We start from the raw sequence: 15,388 nt of genomic DNA, 5'->3' as shown, positions 1-15,388 counted from the left end.
TATATACATAGTATAAGTTTTAAACAAACAAACTAATACTGTACACAGCAATGATGATTGTGAAGCTTGGTTGAGGTGGTGAAGTTAGAAGGTGGGATATTTCCCAGGGAATGCCTTACTGCTAAACGATGAACTAGCACTTGGCTGAGCCCTCAAGGGTTAACACAACACACCGTGTGTGTGTGTGTGTGTGTGTGTGTGTGTGTGTGTGAGAGAGAGAGAGAGAGAGAGATGCACATTGCCCCTTTAAGTACACTGACCCCACTCTAAGTACATTACCTTTTTAAGTAGATCAGCAAGTTGAGACAGCAGCTGCTGCTCCATCCTGAGCCCTGTCATGTCTCCCCCATCCTCTGTGAAGATGGGTACAGGAGCGAGGGGAGGACACCCTGACATTAGCACTCCTCTTCCCACCCTACCTGCACAGCAAGCAGGAGGCTCCCGGCAGAAGCTCCAAGGCAGAGGTCAGGAGCAGCACACAGCAGTAGGAAGAGGGACAGCTGAACTGCCCGGCAATTGATAGCCTGCTGGAGGGCTGCTGCGCAGGGAACTTAGGGGAGCTGATAGTGGGGCTGCCGGTCCACCCTAGTTCCAAGCCCCCACTAGCAAGCTCCAATGGGCTGTTTTTTCTGCAAGCAGTGTGCAAATCAGGCGGCTACCAAACAACGTTATAAGGGAGCATTGCACAACTTTAAATTAACATGTTCTCTAATTGATCAGCAATGTAACAATGAAACAATGTTAACCAGGATGACAGTAAGTGAGGAGTTACTGTATGTCCTCAAATGTGCCAGATCAGCTGGGCTGGGGGACAGGGGAGGTGTTGGACAGAGACGTGGCACCACTCCTGCTAATCCACAAGTGTAGGAGAATGAGTAGTGAGGGGCCTGGCAGAGGCTGCACTCCCTGGGAAGTAAGAAGGCTCTTTATGCCCTCTTTCTCCCTTCCAGGGCATGCAAAGCAGCTTGCAATTTAGCCTGCAGTGTCCAGGTACCTTAGCCTCTTCTAAAGGGTGTTTTCTTTCCCAGTCAGAACACTTCACTATAATTTATATACCAAGATTTCAGCCTGAGTTAATGTGTAAATAGATGGTGTTTAGAACTGAGTTAGCTATTTCAGATGTACTAGAACATTGCCTTATGGAAGACTACAGTGGAGTCTCAACAAATCAGATGGAGCATGTAGTGTGAAATCGTGAAAAAGAATTGTGCATAGTTAAAGTCTCAGCTGGCACCTGGAATGCTAACAAAAAATAATTATAAACCTCTTAATGTTCCTTCAGGCTAATTTCCTAGTTCTCACCACTGAAATAACAACAATCGTTTCTTCATAGTCACTGTAGTGAAATTTGAGTTGATGATACTTGCAGACCTCTAATTTCAGTTGTCAAGTTAAAAGAAATCCAGTTGGAAAGAAGAAGAATCCCTCTAAGTAAGAATTAATTTGAGGGGACCGTTCCCCAGGTGTGAAAAGTTCTTCAGATGAAATTCTTCAGAAGGAAAATAAAATAAAATAAATAAAAAAGGCCAGGCCAGCAACAGTGGGAAAATCTGCAATCAAACAAATGGCATTAAAATCTTTATAAAAGGGATGCAGGCCAAAACCAGTAATGGATAATTTTCACTGGACTGAATTCAGTAAAAACTACACTGGGCGTGTCTTCAAACGTGGACATCCTGTATCCCAGATAAATTGTTCACTTGAATCCCATAAACAAAGTAATTGGGCCTTATGTTGCTGTCTCGTCCACCCCTTAACCTGAAGGCAGGCATCAAAACAGTAATGCAGTCCCTCAGTAACTCTATCTGGTAAGCAGTTTAGGGGCTTGAGTAACTGCCCATCCACCCCTTTGTGTGTTGACTTTGCTGCAGACCCGAGGCCTACCTCATAAGAAATATATTTTTAAATTAAAGATTTTAGATGCTTAGATTTTGGCAACTTACAGAAGAATGTGTCCATGCACCACGCTGCTGTGAGCCAGCTCAGTTCACAGGGCAGAGGGTTTTGAGTCCAATCATCTGTAGTTTTTAGGGAACCACTACACGTTATTCTAAAAAAACCAAAACGTTATTTTCAAAGAGAATATCAAAAATGTATGTGAACATCCAATAGGGGTTTAATATGTCAGAGCTCAACACAAATAACATAGAAAAAATATTTTTTCTGAAAACCACTGAAAATTACTTCTCAAGTCTCATGTCATTCAAATTTGCCTGGAAAATTACCTTAAATGGAGTTGGAGCAGCAGATTTTCTAAAAAACTGAAATAAACTGTTACTGTCTCCTTAGGCTTTTATGGAATCTAAAAGCCTCCAATTTATTTATTTTCTGTAACTAGTCTGAGGGGATATGGCCAGGCAGTGTAAGCCTCAAATGTAGCTTTAAAAGAGGGGGAGGGGAGGTTTTAGAAAACCATAACATTAGTAGAAATGTATTCATGTAATTTTTAAACATATATTTCAGTGGAAACAGATTTAAATGCTACTCCTGGGGGAATACTGCACTACTGTGCAATGCAGAATTTGTGCAGAATTAATGTTCTGTGCAGAATTTCCTTTTCTCCCCACAGAACTGGTGCTGCAAAGCTGCTGGCTATCAGTAGGGGGCCGCTGAACCCAGCAGAGCCCAGCTCACAAATAGAAGACACTGCTGGGGAGAGGGGTCAGAGCTTGAGGATTCCCAGCAGCTGCAGTTACCTGCATGCCCTGAAGGAAGAAGGTGGCATACAGGAAACCCATACAAGTCTGGGACCCAGCATCAGGCTGTTTCTTCCTCTGGATTCCTGGGCTCTGGGGGAAGGGCTGCAAAGTGTCTGGACTGGGAGGCCCTGTGGCTGGGCTCTGGGGGGTTGCAGTGAGGCGGAGTGGTTCCGTGCTGCCCCAGAGAGACGAGCCCCTCCAGACACCAGAGTGGGCGGAGCTAGGGAACTCAGAGCCCAGAGGGTATAAAGGCCTGACCTCAGGGTTTGCTGGGGAAGCAGCCACCGGGGATGCCAGATGCATCTGGCCTAGCTCGCGATTTGGAAAGCCCAGTGGCCTGCGGAAAACCCAAGGACTGGCCCGACCTGCCCCATGCCAGCTGCCCAGAGGAGTTGCCTAGCCTGCCCTGAGCCAGCTACCAGAAGGAGTTGCTAAGTCTACCCCTCGCCAGCTATCCCGAGGAACCCATAGTGCTGGATCCCCCTGAGGACACCACCCTGACCCAGGTAGCTCAAGAGGGGGAGTCTGGAAGTAGCCCAGGAGCAGCCGACCCTACTCTGGCTGCAGCACTGCCAGAGCCTATGTCAGTGTGTTACGGCCAGGATCCCCACTGACTCTGCAGCGGGTCTTCTGCTGCTGATAGGAATGCAGTGGAGTGGGAAGGCCTGCGTCCCCCCTGCCACCCAACTCATGGGTGGCAGTCTCCCCTCTCCCAGGCCCTTTGGAACCTAGGGCCTGGGTCTACTGTTTATATACTGTTACTGCTCAGGCCCTGCCTGAGGGGCCGAGTGCCTGACTCCCCATTGCCCCACCCTGACCCAGGGACTGGGCTTGCCATTATATACTGTTATTGCTCAGCCCCTGCCTGAGAACTTGAGCGCCTGACTCACCAGTGCCCTGCCCTGACCTAGGGCCTGGGCTCACTGTGTTTATTTGTACCTTCACTAAGTCTGTAGAGGAAGACTCCCACGGCCGGACTAATTCCCCACAAGAGCTATTCCCAAAGGTCGTGAGGTGGTGTGGTTCCCTGCCACCCCAGAGAGAGACGAGCCCCGGCTAGCCTCTCTATGGGGCTGTGTGTCTGGGCCTGGGGATGCCCCATGGCTGGGCTCTGATTGGTAGGGGGTGTGGGTGTCTGGGCTGGGGGGTGTCCTGCAGCTGAACTCTGGGAGGTAGGGAGTGTGGGTGTCTGGGTTATGGGGTCACCCCATGGCTGGGCTCTGGAGGTGGAGGGGTGAGGGTGTCTGCGATGGGGAGTGCGCCAGAGCTGGACTCTGAGGGAGGAGGGGGTGCGAGTGTCTGGGCCGGTGGGGCCCCGTATCTGAGCTCTGGGGTGTGTATGCGGGTGCTTTAAAAGGGGTTTCTTTAACTCTCTGCTCCTGAAGAATTTTTGTGTGTCTGTATTGTTACAGACATAGTTGCTAACAGGTATTTTGAAATAAATTACCAAAATAATTTAAACTGGCATGGTTATTTAGTGTTATTTTGACAAATAAAATATGCAGAACTTTGCAGAATTTTTAAATATTGTGTGCAGAAGTTTTAATTTTTTGGAGCAGAATTCCCCCAGGAGTGAAAAAGCAAACATCTTAATGTAAGGCTTCAACTCAAACCCAGCATTATTGTGACAATGCAAGAGAATTCAAAAGTGGAAAGTAATTGAAAACTATAAATAAAAATGTAGCTGGACTAGTCTTTTCATTTTCAAAGCTGAATGAAGTGCAAAAGTAATTAGCATAAAGGATGAACAGTATATTAGATTTTAAACGTTCTTTCATTTTTAATAATCCAAGATGTTGGCAGTAATACAGGGAAGGCAATTTCAAAGTATATGATTTAGATCACACTTTCTCTTTAATTTAAAGCTAATGCTAGCTCGTGTGCATGCATTTTGTATTAAAAATAGGCAGAGGCTGAGCTATGTACCTAACTTGTTAATATGTTATATAGACCAATTTGTACCAATCTGGGCCCGTTTCTGCAGCCATTCCATGTTGAAAATCCTATTGTTTTCTATGGGATCCCATCTGCAGAGTGTAAGGCCTTCAATGTGATTAGCCAAATGTGTTCCAACTCACAAGGCTATAATGTGATAATTGCAAGGCTGGGAGCCAATCAAATTGCTCCATTTTATAACTCCACTTTCAACTTCCAGACTTCTGACATGAACCTCTCCAGTAGGGGGTCCATGGAATCTGTTTGCTTTAACCTTAACAAAAAAAATATCTAGTAAGATTATTTTCTCACAGTACAGAGTCTGACATTCTTGTTCACTTTGACCTATGATACCAGAAATCAAAGCTCTGTAGGAGTCTTTTAAAGCAAATGTTAATGTTTTCATTAGTCTCTGCATTGCTGTTTCCACTAGCTGCTTAATATTTCTTCCACTCTAGAAGCCCTTCTGATCAAAGCATGTTTCTTTTTCTACTCAGATTAGTTCTTTATACATCTCTGTTTAATCACCATTTTAGCAGTTCTAAGTGGTCATTTCTGAGTTCAACACTCATGAGAACAATGTTATCTTACTACCACCTACTCTCTGGATGAAAAAGTGGATCTGTATAGTATATCAACAAGATGGAAAACAGGCTATTGTGTTATGCTTTGTATGGCAGGCACCCTGCCTCAGCAAGAATGAGACTAATTAAAGGGGGCCTTGAATGGAAGTTGTAAATACTTATTAACACTGAGCCTGATCCCAACATGTGCTAAGTGTCTTTAATTACCACTAATTCCAGTGGGAATTGAGGGTTAGCACCTTGTTGGATCTGGGACTGAATTAATAACATAAGACCTTCTGAGCCAGTTCTATGCACAAACTTGTGCTGGTTGAACTAAAGGTGTGATGTTGCATCGATGTAGTTAAACTGGTGCAACTTTGTGTGTGGACACTTTTACATCTGTTTAAAATGGGCTTAGAGCAGTTTAGCTTGTCCTTGTTAAATAAAAGGCAAGCTACACTGCCATAAACCAGATTTAAATCTATGGAGTATGTTCACACACAGTTGCAATAGTTTAACTAAATGGGTGCAGCATCACACCTTTAGCTAAAATGGTGCAACTCGAGTGATTAGACAAGCCCTTAAAAAGCCTGATGTAAGTGCAATGTGAGCTTTGTTGCTCCCCAGTCAATGCAGTCACTCTTATACAACCTTTGTCTAAGGGAGAGAGACGAATGCATTCCATTACTAGCTAACAGGCCAAATGCTGCTCATCCTATGCAAATAGTACCACTGAAATCAGTTTAATGAGGCAAACAGGATTTGGCCAAAGCTTTTTGAAGAAGAAAAGATCTAAACAAATATTAGTAGCTTTGTTACTGTTCAGTCTTACTCATAGAGGTTTTAAATGATTAAAAATTTAAATATCTTTTTGAACCCTCTCCTTCAAATACCACCTCAGAACCACACTGTGATGCCGACAGGAAATTGCCACTGGATAATGGTTAGAGAGAGGGCAAGTGTGGAGGTTGTTAATATTCATTTGTTTAAATGACTTGGAAACATCAAGGTTATGCACATATGGCCTGTGTTAACATTGGATCATATTACTGTTACCCTTGTCCTCCCTTCCTCCTTTTCCTGGGTTGTTTGTTAACTCACCTATTGTCTTGCTTTAAATTAGATTGTAATCTCTGAGATAGGGTCTGTGTCTTCTTGTGTGTTTGTACCATGCCTACCACACCAGCGCCCCATCCCAAATGGGACATTTGGGTGTTGCTGTAATAAAAATTGTAGTAATAACCTCTTCAGTGCCCTGTTGCTTTACACTATCACATGTATAACATAGGGGCGGATCTATGGTCTCGTGTATGTACGCTGCACACCTTCATTTCCCACTGAAGTGTTTGCACGCATGATGGGTGACATGGGACAATTTGCAGCCTGTGAGTGTACATATTGGATTCTGCTCCGGGGTGAAGCATCTGTAATAACAAATATGTATTTTATTTTTTACCATAAAACCAAACAAAAACAGTTGGTAAACTGTAGCTGACTAGAGCTTTATTGGAAGGGTGAATGTCATCATCACCTTTTGGTCTGAAGCCAAGATACAGTACTAAATAGACACCCCTTTTGGGGAGTACAGTGTACTCCTTTAGGTAGGTCCTGTTTCAGTTCTGATTGTGCTGCTTTGAAGTAATGCATGCTTAGATGTCTAGTTATCCTAATTGCAAACATAAATAATGGCAGGCATACAAAGCAGAAGCCCAGCTGAGCCTGAAGATTTGTCCCTAAATGTCAAGAACTCTGTTCCTGGGGTTAGAAATGAGTATGGCTGGAGATATCCTCATCTGAGTCTTTTTTTTGTTTTGTTTGTAAATACCTCTCGATCAGTCTGATGTGTGCTAAAAGCAAACATTTTGCACTATAGTATCTTTTTGAGGCAGGGATCAAACTCAACCCTGGCCGGGAGATGTAGCAATATCCAGAGAAGGGGAGATGAATTACATCAGAGATCTGGTAATTCCTACTCCATCCCTTAGTTCGAACACATCTAGACAGTGTTTTATATTCAGTTATAATGATTCATTAAAATGTGTTTACTAGTCAGAGACTTAACACTGTGCTTATCTGGTAATTATGACTGGTGAAGATCACATTAGTTATTAATGCTATAAATCTTTTCTCTAAAACGAAGTATTTCTTAATAAGTTTTTTTGTTCTCTGAGTGTGAGTTTGTTTGTTAGTTATATACGTCCCTGGCGTAGCTACTTATTTTTTTTGTTTCATAAAGGGGCACCTACTCAAGTCTCACACCCAAATTTTACTTACCTGTAATGCATTATTTGTTTTCCTGATGTAGAAATAGTATTATTCTCCAATAATGGATGCAACGTAAATAAAACAGGAGCTCTTAAGCTTTGTAGCCCAGTCACTAAAAATAAAAGGAGCTAATTTGCTTTACAATCATGGATGCACATTCTACACACTCATTTGATATTAAATTTGCGCCATCTCGCTAACCCTCTCGCAAATCCTTCAACCAGCCTTGTGTTTGGTGGTGGGATCATAGTGGGAAATAATTAATTACATTTTGGGGAGGAAAGGCTGCAAAACATTGTTATATAGTGTGGCAAATGGCTGGCACTATTATGATGGGTCTCGCGCTTTCTCTTCTTTGGGTGGGGGGGGTTCAGGGCACCATTTCTTGCCCCTGAATCAGAATATTAATTGCCCCACTAGTGTCTTTGAGGAGGGGAGTGGAGAGGGAGGGACCTGGGCCCGCCCTCTACTCCAGGTCCCAGCACAGGGGCCCTGAGGATAGTGGTGAACCACTTGAACTGGCAGTTCCTTCCCCTGGGCTACTTCCCTCTCCTACCCTTCAGCTTGTGGGGGCTTCCTGCCCTCCCTCTGCACAAGCCCGGTGCCCCTTACCTAGGGTCTTGGACTTCTTAGCCCACCGCAGCACTCCTCCAAACTTTCCTCTGCTTTCTCTTCAAACTGTTCTCTGCTCCAACCAAACCTTCCTGCTCCAACAACCCACACTGTCTGACCTGAAGCAGGGGTTTATATCATGTGACTCACTGCTGGTACTCTAATTGGTTTCAGGTGCTCTAATTGGCTTCAGGTGCTCTAGTTAATCTATAGCAAACCTTCCACCCCTTGCAGGGAATAAGGCTCCCTGCTAACACTCTCCTGCTGCCCTCTGGCCATGCTGTATCACAATAGGCTGTCACAGGGACCAAGCCTTTGGGTTGACTTATACAAGTAAAGGGTCCTACAGACGGCATGAAATAAAATATATTTAATGTTTCCAACTGTGAAGGTAGGAACAAAAATGAACCTGCACCACAATAGTCACCAAGAGTTTAGCCCCAAATGGCATTAGATTAAGCCAACTCTGGTTTTATTTTCCACCTTCTGATTTCCCTTCTGACTGCCCCTTCTGAGATTCTTGGTTCTGTCTGGCTTCCTGTGCCTCAGGTGCTTACCCATTTACTGATTCTCTGCTCCTGTGCATTCAGCAGGGCTTGGCTAATCTGGTTGTTTTAAAGAGACTGGGCCAGTCTAAATTGCTCAGAATATCTGTGTGAGAAAACATGCCAAAATTTGTGCTGCATATCCAACTCAAAGGGCCAGATGCAGAGATGATGCATAAGGTGGTATAAATTAGACAACTTTAGCTTAGGGCAGATCTACAGTAGAAGCGCTACATCAGTGCAGCTGCACCAATGGTTTATGCCAATGGAAGAGCACTCTCCCATCAGCTTAATTACTCTACCTCCGTGAGAGGTGGAAGCTATGTAGGCAGGAGAATGTAGTGCCAGTGTGGATAGCGCTTAAGTCGCTGTAACTTGTGTCGCTCAGTGGGTTGTCTTTTTCACACCCCTGAGCGACGTAAGTTAGATCGATTTAAGCGGTAGTGTAGAACTGCCCTTAGACAGCTTTAGACTTACTTGTACCCACTCTTCCATTGTGTAAGGGAGTGTAAGTTGGTGTAACTTACTGTTCTATCTTCTTCCAAAATCAATGTCCCATCTCTGACACAAGTGTTGCTACCCTGCTGAGTGGTGGCAAAAATCTGGGGTCTTCTGGGTCAGCTTCCCAGTGGGGAAGGAAATCAGTAACTCAGAGTCTAGATATATTCCAAGTATAACTTGCTTGATTTTATGCAGCAGTCCTGAAACAAAGATGGTGACAAACGGTATGCTGGCGATCTAATGCCCAGTTTCCAGGATGCAGCTGTGTACCAAGAACTGAGTCTAACAGAGCAAACCGTCTTGCTGCTTCCAACAGCTTCCTTTGCACAGAACCTTACAGCCAAATCAACAACAATAGAAGCATTATTTGCCACACTTAAAACTAGCTAACGCTCAAAGAAAAGGAACTTGGAAGATTATGTGTAACAATGACATCTGGCATAAAATTATACATGCTGGGAAGATGGATGTGGAAAAAGAGCAAATTAAAGCAGGAAGGGGGCTACTCAACTTTAATTTAACACCTTCCACATCCTTAATGTATAAATTACACCATCTTAGGTCCACGCACCAGGGGAAGGCTGTGAGAAGTTTTTCATACCCCTCCTAATGCATCAGCTCTGAATTTGTCCCAAATCCTGGAACTAATGAAGCAAAACAAAATTGTGGTGCTGGATTGAAAAGCAAAGCACCTCACCCATACTTCCGCACTTAGTAGTATATTTAATACTCTGACAAGTCTGCTAGTCCTCGTGATTTGGCTCTGTATATTTTTCTTTTGATGCTGGAATTGCTTAATATTTTTTCTCAATATGTTTCTGTTCCTTTTCATAGGCAAATTAAGCTCTTGGGATCTTCTGATTTGCTTATCTTCCAGTAAAACCGACGATACAGACTGCTTTCCAATAGATGACTTCCATCAGTTAGAATTATTCCAGAAGGTAAAGTATCGACATGCCATCTTTTGTTTGGAATACCTCACATTTTCAGCACCCACTAACAAAAATAGTGTTCAATTATCTATTTATGGTCTAAAAACGTGGTTCATTAAACTGTAAAGCAGAGCTGTGTTTCCAAGTTCACTGCCCACTCAGGGACGTTTATCGTATATCATATTTGCATTCTTGTAGATATCCTATCCAGAGATCAAGAGCAATGTCTTAATGCTTTCAATTTGTGTGTAGTTTAATATGCTGATGTTCAAAGAAATTGAAAATTGTTACAGCTGGATGTCATGTTTTGCTCTTTCCAATCTGAGCTTCTGGACTCTATGCCACACTCAAAATTCAATTGTCATGCATCACAAGAAATACAGAAGTAAAAGCAAATTGTAACAAATGTCTCTTTGAGAGAAGAGGCTTTAGGAATGCAGAAAACAGGTAGAAAATACATTCAGAGTTTCAGAATGACGGGGGACCTGTTCAGGCAAATGTAAGCAGGAGTTGTGCCACTTATGCAAGGGCTGGATTGGCTCCGTATTATATATACGGTGTTTATATATAATTGTCATTTTACAAACATAGTTCAAGCATCTCTCCTGGGCCTGCAACTGGCAGTGTGTGGATGGACTGCTGTGCCCATGTGGAGTCTGAACTGGAGTCCTTTTGAACCTGCATGGGCACAGCAGTCTTGCACACATACAGTCAATTGCAGAATTAGTGCCAGTATTAGCTAGTCTTCTAAGGATGTCTATAATTGGTCCTCACTTTTTCCACCTGAATTTTGAATATTTCAGGCACAAGTTAGGTTACTTAGTCATCAAGGTACCTGATTAAATATCTGACTTGCAGGTGCAAACATCTAAGTGACTTAAATTGCGCAGTTATTTGCACCTGCAAAATTGTGGGAACAAAAATGCAGGCCTAATTTGACTCACAATTTCAAAAATTTTGCACAAATAATAATTGCAGGCACAAAATTGCACTCTGAAAAATAAGGGTGCACAAGAAGGGACTTCTGGAGGGGTGGATTTCTTCCACAAAGCTCATTAGTGATGACAAAATCAAGACTGGATTTTTTTTCTAAAATGTGTGCTTTATAAATTATTTTGGGATGCTTCTAGGGTCTGTGTTATACTGGAGGACTGACTAGATGATCATATTGGTCCCTTCTGGCCTTGGAATCTATAAATACCCTCACTGATTCAAGAACAGTTCTTCATCTGGCATGTTATACCAGTACATATGTACCAATAATTTGTATTTACTGTCTGATTGGGATTTTGATCCTGCAAAGTCTTATGCACATGTGTAACTGTACATCTAGGAGTGGGGCAACTCTTAGGACCAGGGGCCAGATTTTAAAAAGTATTTATATGCCTAGAGATGCAGATAAGTGCCTAATGCAATTTTCAAAAACACTGAGGTGCCTAACTCCCAGCAACTTTTGCTTTGTAGGGTTTTGCCATGAGAGTTAAGCACCTAGGTGCTTTTAAAAATCCCTTAGGTGCCCGTCTGCTTCCTTAGGTGCCTAAATACCTTTAAAAATCTGGGCTGAAGCCCTTTGATTGTAAATTCCTTTAAGTGGGGACAGTATCTTCCTTTATATCTATACAGCACAGAGAACCAGTTTAGCACTCAATGTTTGTTTATTTAGATTTACAATAAATATGTACAGAAAGCACCTAAATTTGCCAAATATTAAAAATATGATCAAATCAAAAGGAAAGAAAATAATGACCATGGGAGGCCTATTGCTCGTGCAGCCCCAGCCTAAAACAGTGGGGCAGGAAAAGGTGCTCAGAATGAACCTCACATAGGGGTTGAGAGATGTACCAGCTACCTCTGCATGGTAGGTTTTGTCCTGCTCTTGCCTAATGGGGTTTCAGCAAGCCTACCAGGTGACTCCCTGGCAGTTGAAGATGATGGAAACAGCCATCCTGATTTATTCTGAAGACCTTGTGGGAAAAGAGCCCCCTCCCATGGCCCAGGACAGCAGAGCTAACTCAGGACTGGCTTGTATACATATATTCCTATTAATGGGAATTATGCACATGGTTATATAACCAGTTTGGCCAAGATTTTCAAAACCGAGTGCCACAGTTAGGTTGCTAAATTGATATTTAGGGAATTAATGTACCAGCCTGGTTTTCAAAAGCACTGAGCTTCTATTCTGCTGCTAGCAAATGCTCTTGGAGTATAGTGATTTTCAGCACACCTAGAGAAGAAACCAAGTGCCAGCAACAGTCAGCTGTCTTTAGCCCAGGGCAGCATTTCTCTATCAAAATTGCATTGACACTTAATTGAGTGTCACCAGAGTGGCACCCACTATCATTCATTTGAGCTATAATTGGTTTTATTGAAAGCCAATATCTTGCTGGTAGTAGCAATACTGAATATTAGCTATGTCAGGACACATTATGGACAAACCTGCAACAAGGTAATTTAGGATGGGGAAAAAAATAGCAGTGTTACTGATAAATCATTATCCATATAAAATCACACTGGAATCCATTACCATCAATATGGTTATGTTCCTCTGCGAGCCGGGCTTAGCATAAGGATGCCATTTGCCAACTGTTGTTTAGCGATGGAAGGATTACCCCACGGAGTAGGCTTTTGTATGATATTTTACTACTAATTCTCAGGGCCATAAGCCTACATAACAGAACACTTAGCAATCAGAGCACTGGAATTATCTCTTGGGTGTCAGGTCACTGGAGACAAAAGAACCTAATGCCTTTGAAATTGTGATACGTTTGCTTTCAAAGATATTTAGGGACATAGGAGTGGAAGGGACCTTTTGGGTGATCAAGTCCAGTCTCCTGATATCTCAGGCAACCTCGTTGTATAATCCTGTTAATAAATTTACCAAGCTCTCTTAAAACTAGCTAGGTTGCTTGCTCCCACTACTCCTGTTGGAAGAATCTCACTCCTCTGAATGGTTAGAAACCTCTTTCTAATTTCCAGCCTTATTTCTCCATTAGGTGCCTTAGTAAATACATGACTGCTGACACAGCCTATGAATCCATCTGAACATTGTAGGTATTTATAAGTATCCCATTACCTTAGTATCGGAGTACCTCAATATCTTTAATGTATTCATCCTCACTACATGCCTGTGAGCTAGATGGGAAACTGAGGCATAGAGAAACTAAGTGATTGCCCTGGGTCATAAAGGAAGTCTGTGGCAGAGCAGGAACTTAGCATAGGTCTTCCATATCCCAGGCTAACACCCTAAACATTGGATCATCATTCCTCTATGTGCTCTTTCTGTGATATGAATGAGGGTGATTGATAGACATGTAGAGGAGCAAGAAGCTTTGGAGGCAGAAACTGCGGGGGTGACAGAATCACAGCATCCAGGAGGAGGAAAAACAGTCTGAAACTGCCTTGTGGTGATTGTGGAGGAGGAGCTCCCACCTCAGAGTTCTATTTTCCAGCTCACAGGGAGCAGCAAAGGGTCATAAATCAATATTGACATCAGTAGGAGTTTCACATGTGAGGTGTCCCTGACAAATTATATGAGAAAACATGCAGGGCTTGTGAAAGACAGTGCATCTACTGGTGAACTCACTAGAACGTCTCTGTATTATTTTCAGGTAAATACACTCCCAGAGATTCAGCACTTGCTTTGCAGAAAAGAAGGATTATGCCAGATAATTAGAGCATTCCCAGGTAATCCTCAATTTTGTTTCAGGTTGCATAAATGTTGAAGATCCATTGACCTGCTTAGTAGTGAGGCTGATACTGTGTGTGTGTTGGAGGTTTCAGACTTGTATATTCTTTTTTCAACAACTTTTAAAAACAAGACAGAATATGAGCAATAATCCATTTCAGACATCTCTTGAAAGTAAATTTTAGTAATAAAGGATCTTTTTAACTAAAGCTACTGTATCATTTAGCAGCCTGGAAAAAGTAACGTTTTTTTAGAATACAAACGTCCTATTTGTCAGGCTATATTGTGTTATTCTGTGCATTGGTGTTTACCCTTCACAGTTCTTGATTCAATTAAATATGTTTATCCAGTTTTATAAAAATGTTGTGGCATGAAGGAGGAGGAGGAGTTGGAGCTTGGTTTCCAGCCCGACAGAGTTTACTGATAAAAAAGTCTTTGTACATTAAGTTCATCAGCCAGAAAAATTAAAAGGTTACGGGCCAGCTGCCAGAGAATCCTAATTTACTATGGGTGAAATTCAGCCCAGAGCAGGGGCCCTGCACAAAGCCGGATGCTCTATGTTAATCCCTAGTTAAACCCTATGGAGGCAAATTCTGATCTCGTTTACACCAGTGAATATCCAGAGTCTCTGGCACTATTCTGGATTTACACCATATAACTGAGATCACACTGGCCCCATGCTGAGTGCATAACTATGTCTTAAGTGACTCACTGTCCCTAGTGTGGGCCCTTTGCTCTGGGATGTGCGTTAGAGGATAGTATGATGTAATACAGATTTTAGACAAATCAGAGTAGATTTGTCAAAGTTCCAAGGATTTCAGAAATTGAATTCATTTTGTAACAGTCTGGTTTTGAAACATTTTGGTCAGCTCTGTTATGCTGTTTGGGCAATGGCCAATTAAAATAGTTTTATTATTTTGCTTCCACAAAACCACAAACATAAGAGGCACTCACCACACAGAGAGATTTCCCCTCCAAGTCATACTCTTTAATTGGTGTCCATAAATTGTTGTAATAGTCATCTCATCACACACACCTGGTGTATGAGACTGGCCAATGCTCTGCTTCTCTTGTAGGTAAGGGGTATTTTTAAACATCTGATTGATTCCTTTCCATCTTTGTATCATCATTACTTCACTAGATAAAGGGCCTGGTCTTGAGAGATTCATAGATTCATAGACTCTAGGACTGGAAGGGACCTCGAGAGGTCATCGAGTCCAATTCCCTGCCCTCATGGCAGGACCAAATACTGTCTAGACCATCCCTGATAGACATTTATCTAACCTACTCTTAAATATCTCCAGAGATGGGGATTCCACAACCTCCCTAGGCAATTTATTCTAGTGTTTAACCACCCTGACAGTTAGGAACTTTTTCCTAATGTCCAACCTAAATCTCCCTTGCTGCAGTTTAAGCCCATTGCTTCTTGTTCTATCATTAGAGGCTAAGGTGAACAAGTTTTCTCCCTCCTCCTGATGACACCCTTTTAGATACCTGAAAACTGCTATGTCCCCTCTCAGTCGTCTCTTTTCCAAACTAAACAAACCCAATGATGCTGAAGTCCCACTGAAGACACTGGGAGGTGTGGGTGCTCAGCATTTCTCAGGACTCTGGCCCTTACTCACATAGACTGTGTCTACAATGCAGG

At 42.7% G+C, this 15,388-nt stretch overlaps 1 protein-coding gene across 1 annotated transcript in view; it reads left to right on the top strand.

Annotated features, from left to right (window-relative positions):
• The window catches only part of CPED1 (cadherin like and PC-esterase domain containing 1), a 225,480-nt gene that overhangs the window by 40,399 nt on the left and 169,693 nt on the right, over window positions 1–15,388 (top strand). Inside the window, exons 4-5 of the mRNA XM_045001870.1 lie at window positions 9,958–10,064; window positions 13,664–13,739. Of these exons, the coding sequence (XP_044857805.1) occupies window positions 9,958–10,064; window positions 13,664–13,739 (183 nt within the window). The remainder of the gene's footprint in view (window positions 1–9,957; window positions 10,065–13,663; window positions 13,740–15,388) is intronic.

This window comes from Mauremys mutica, chromosome 1 (genome assembly GCF_020497125.1).
Source record: "Mauremys mutica isolate MM-2020 ecotype Southern chromosome 1, ASM2049712v1, whole genome shotgun sequence".
Taxonomy (NCBI): Eukaryota; Metazoa; Chordata; order Testudines; family Geoemydidae; genus Mauremys; species Mauremys mutica.
This window is presented reverse-complemented; position numbering and strand designations above follow the sequence as displayed.